The sequence below is a fragment of the Antrostomus carolinensis genome, unplaced genomic scaffold (assembly GCF_000700745.2).
Source record: "Antrostomus carolinensis isolate BGI_N321 unplaced genomic scaffold, ASM70074v2 scaffold32017, whole genome shotgun sequence".
NCBI lineage: Eukaryota > Metazoa > Chordata > Aves > Caprimulgiformes > Caprimulgidae > Antrostomus > Antrostomus carolinensis.
Genome location: NW_010325829.1, coordinates 24,560 through 28,190, shown reverse-complemented (window position 1 = coordinate 28,190; position 3,631 = coordinate 24,560). Strand labels below are relative to the sequence as shown.

Below are 3,631 nucleotides of genomic sequence, written 5' to 3'. Positions count from 1 at the left end.
TATTCTCTAAGTTATCAGGTGTTACAGCAACTCAGTGCTAAAGAGCAAGCCAAGCGTGGTAGCAGCGTGCTGCTGCCCCTGACAGCCAGTCTCTACCATTCACTGATTTACACACAGACATCTCCACCATCGTGCCAGATTTCAACATTCATTTTATTAACAAAGTGCAAACAGTTTGAAACGCCGAGTTGTACAGCACTGACTGTGAACATCCACACAGAAACCAAGGGCAGTACAGGCAGCCGCGACAGGGACAGCGATCGGGTACAGTTCATGCTTTGTCACTAACCAGGTGACCTTTCACCGAAGCTTCACAAGGAGTTTAGCAGCTCAAAATGCAACAATACCCAGTAGAAAAGAGTTTGGCAACATGGTCAGTTGGTCCACACCACAGACTGAGGAAAACAACTTCTGCACCAGCTACTTCACCCCAACTCTCGCTCCATGGCGTCTGCGGGATGCAGCAGCCCCCCACCGCCCGTGCACCCCGTTTAACATGAGCATGTTCACACAGTCACTGTTATTCCAATGACCCAACAGGAGACGCATCCCAGAACAGGGCTCCAGCACTTCCTGGACACTTTGTCAGAGCAGCTGAAACTGGCAGAGCCAGCAGGAGTGTGAGCTTTAGTGTTGGGCCTTTAGAAGTCACTTTGCCCCAGGAACAGGTTTAAGACGACTGTAGAAGCACCACAGGAGGGTATTGGACAGAACGGGGTGTGCACACAACCACAGGCAACAGCCTTGGAATAAGCTCCAGTGAATAAACGTGTCTCCTCCCAGGGACACGAGCCAGCAGGTCTTCAGGCCCCAAGTTCTCTACCTGCTCCAAAGGAAATCAGCTTTCACTGACAACCCCCACACTGGGAGCATTTTACAGCTTGAAGCAAATACAACCTTCAGAGTCAACATTTCATGCCAGGTTCTTAAATCCCATCACAGTTTCCCGTTAATTCCACATGCACACAAAACACACCCAGTCCCCCCCTCAGCACTGTGGGACTTCTGAAGAGGGTCTGAGGAACGCAGGGAGCTGGGTGGCCCCGGGGAGGCAGCCCAGGGCCTCACCTCTCTGCTGCTGGGCTGCTGGCAGCCAACCGCAGTGCGTTCGTGCCCGTCATCTCCTGGTAAGGTGAACGCTGCCTCTAATCTCTGCAGCTCGAGGGGATCTACAGGAAAGGTGCATCCCCGGGGCTACAGCCACCTCCAGCAAAGTTACAATCACAATTACCTGGTGCTGTCTTCTCCAGTAACAAAGCTCAGGTCATCAGAACCGACTTGATCACCCTCTGGGAACACCGAGCACCGCTCCGAGGCTGAAAACAAACCAGACAAAACCCCAGTGACCTTTGCCAATGAGCAATCAGAACACAGCGAGCGAACGTTCCCCCACCCGCAGAGCCCACCGTGTTGTACCTCATCCCTAACACACCGGGACGCGATGTGCCTGACACGGAGTTCAGGCTGCCACAGGGTTTGAAATGTGAGTATCTTTAAGTCAAGCCCAGATCCGAGCGATGTTTTGATTCTTCTGATGAGCTGGGAGGTTTTAGTGCCGGCTGCAGACGTACAGCAAAGCGGCAAACTCCACTTGCTGGACCGAGCTGTTAGGCCATGCTGCTAACGCGGCGTGGGACGCTTATTCTGACCAAAACCCACCTTCAGCCAGTGTCAGCTGTCACCTTACAGCTTTCCAGCTCATCAGAAGGTTAAAGCTTTTCAAAGAAAGAGGAGGCGAGTTTTTTAAATTGTACTGAAGTGCTGAAAGCACATTCCTGCCAAATGCAAATCCCCATCTAAGGCAGCGGTTCCCTCCCTGAAATGAGCCGACCTCAGCGAGATCCTGGCACACAGGGACTTCCAACGCAGGACTAGAGCTATGGGTTTTCCAACACCTCCCTGGGAGACTCACCTAAACTGACTTCTCAAGGCCATGAAGAGTTCCTCTCTCCTGTTTTAACCTGTTTTTAATTAGGATCCCAAGAGAGGAGTTCTACATCTTACAGGCACCTGCTTGAGCCTCAATACCTCTGCAGCACCACCACTGATCTCTGGTTCTGCAGGAGCTCTGAGGAGACGCGCGGGAGCGTTGGGGAAGATGGGTTCACACAGCCCGTTACCTTCGCTGGAGGACTGGACTGAGAAGGTGTGGTTAAACCCCTCCGAGGCAGAGGTGGCATCCTCCTGCTCTTCATTTTCCGTGTCACATTCAATGTCACTGTCACTGCTCATTCCTGGTAGGAGATGAAGGACATGCTTCTGACATACCCCAGCTGCAAAAACAACCCAAAAAACGAAAACCACAAGGCAAAAATGATGGCAGTAAGATCTACGTAGCTGAAGGACTCAACTTCTTCACACGTAAGAGTTACCAAGATCAAATACCAAGAGCTGGCAGGAGAACAGGAGAGGAGGAGCACGTTCAGAGCTAAATGTATTTACCAAAGCGCTAAGGAATCTGCCAGAACAGCGGGTACCAGCTTTGAGAACAGCCTCATTCTGCCGTGCAGCTCAGCTCAAGAGGAGCAATTCCAACATGTCACCAGCTGAGCGCAGACTCGGGTGTCTGCGGCTCCTTCCCGTCTGAGCTGCGCTCCCCTGCCAGCTGCTCAGTCTACTTCTACAATTAGGACAGAAAATAAAGGTGGCTTTTGAAGAGGGAGCATGACCTGTGGAGCAGATGTACCTACCAGAGCCTTCAAGCTGCAATGCCCTATTCATAAAACATGCTTTTCCTCCCAAAAAATCCCAGAGCTGTTGATAATCAAGGCGGCCTCTTTCATTTTGCCAGACCTCGAGTGTGCTTGACAGCAGCCAAAACTCCCCCTTTTGTACAGTTTTGTAGGTGACAGAAGGGGTTCGCTCTGTTCTTTCACTCCTTAAGAGCTGATACTCAGAGCTAAGAAAAAGCAAGGAGTTAAATGAGGTGCCAACTCTACTGTAGATTTTCCTCTGAAAGGAAAGAAATTGTAATATTTGTTTCCTGGGGTTTTTAACAATGAAGTATTTCAGTTTTTAAAACATTTTCCTATTAGGCTCTCTGCTATAAGAGAACTGCAGGAGCGCATCACGATCACGCTGCAGTGACTAAGAGCAGAAATTCAGTTTTGTCACTGAGAGACCTTCTGTAAATGCCAACTCCTACACAATATTGCACACTGCAGATAGAGATGGATGCTGGCACCTTAATATAGGCTTTGCGCTACAATTCAGTCATTGAAATTCAAATTAGTGCAGGGGTGGAAGGCAGGAGAGTTTTAGCAAGATAAGAAAAACTCTTCTACGTGGACTTGAAAAAAAAAAAAAAAAAAAGAAGGCAATAATATTTTTTTCCAGCATGGAAAGGATGCAGGAAGGGAGGGGGAAAAGTTTCCTCCAAGTCTCTAAGGAAACTGGCTTACGTACCACAACACCCGACACGAAGGAAGCGTTGGAGAGATCCTAGTGCAGACGTGGAGGTAGTTACCAGTGTGCTCTGTCCCTGAAGGGACAAGACTTAAAAGCCAAGGTCCCTGGCTACTGTTTTCATTAGATAAGAAGTTCCTTTCAAGGCCATGTAACTGAACACCAAAGCAAAGACCTGGAGACTTATCAAGAGGTACAAAAAGCAACCAGTAATCCAGAGAAATAG

At 49.4% G+C, this 3,631-nt stretch overlaps 1 protein-coding gene across 3 annotated transcripts in view; it reads right to left on the bottom strand.

Annotated features, from left to right (window-relative positions):
- Positions 1 to 1,227: 1,227 nt before the first annotated feature.
- TRIM37 (tripartite motif containing 37) overlaps positions 1,228 to 3,631 on the bottom strand; it is a 26,435-nt gene continuing 24,031 nt past the window's right edge. For 2 of the 3 annotated variants that reach the window (XM_029085814.1, XM_029085815.1), the window contains 2 exons: positions 2,121 to 2,234; positions 1,228 to 1,316 (listed from right to left, as the gene is read on the bottom strand). In XM_029085814.1, coding sequence (XP_028941647.1) covers positions 1,228 to 1,316; positions 2,121 to 2,234 — 203 coding nt within the window. Of the gene's footprint in view, positions 1,317 to 2,120; positions 2,274 to 3,631 lie in introns of all 3 variants that reach the window. The other variant, XM_010171390.1, reaches the window with a different exon arrangement.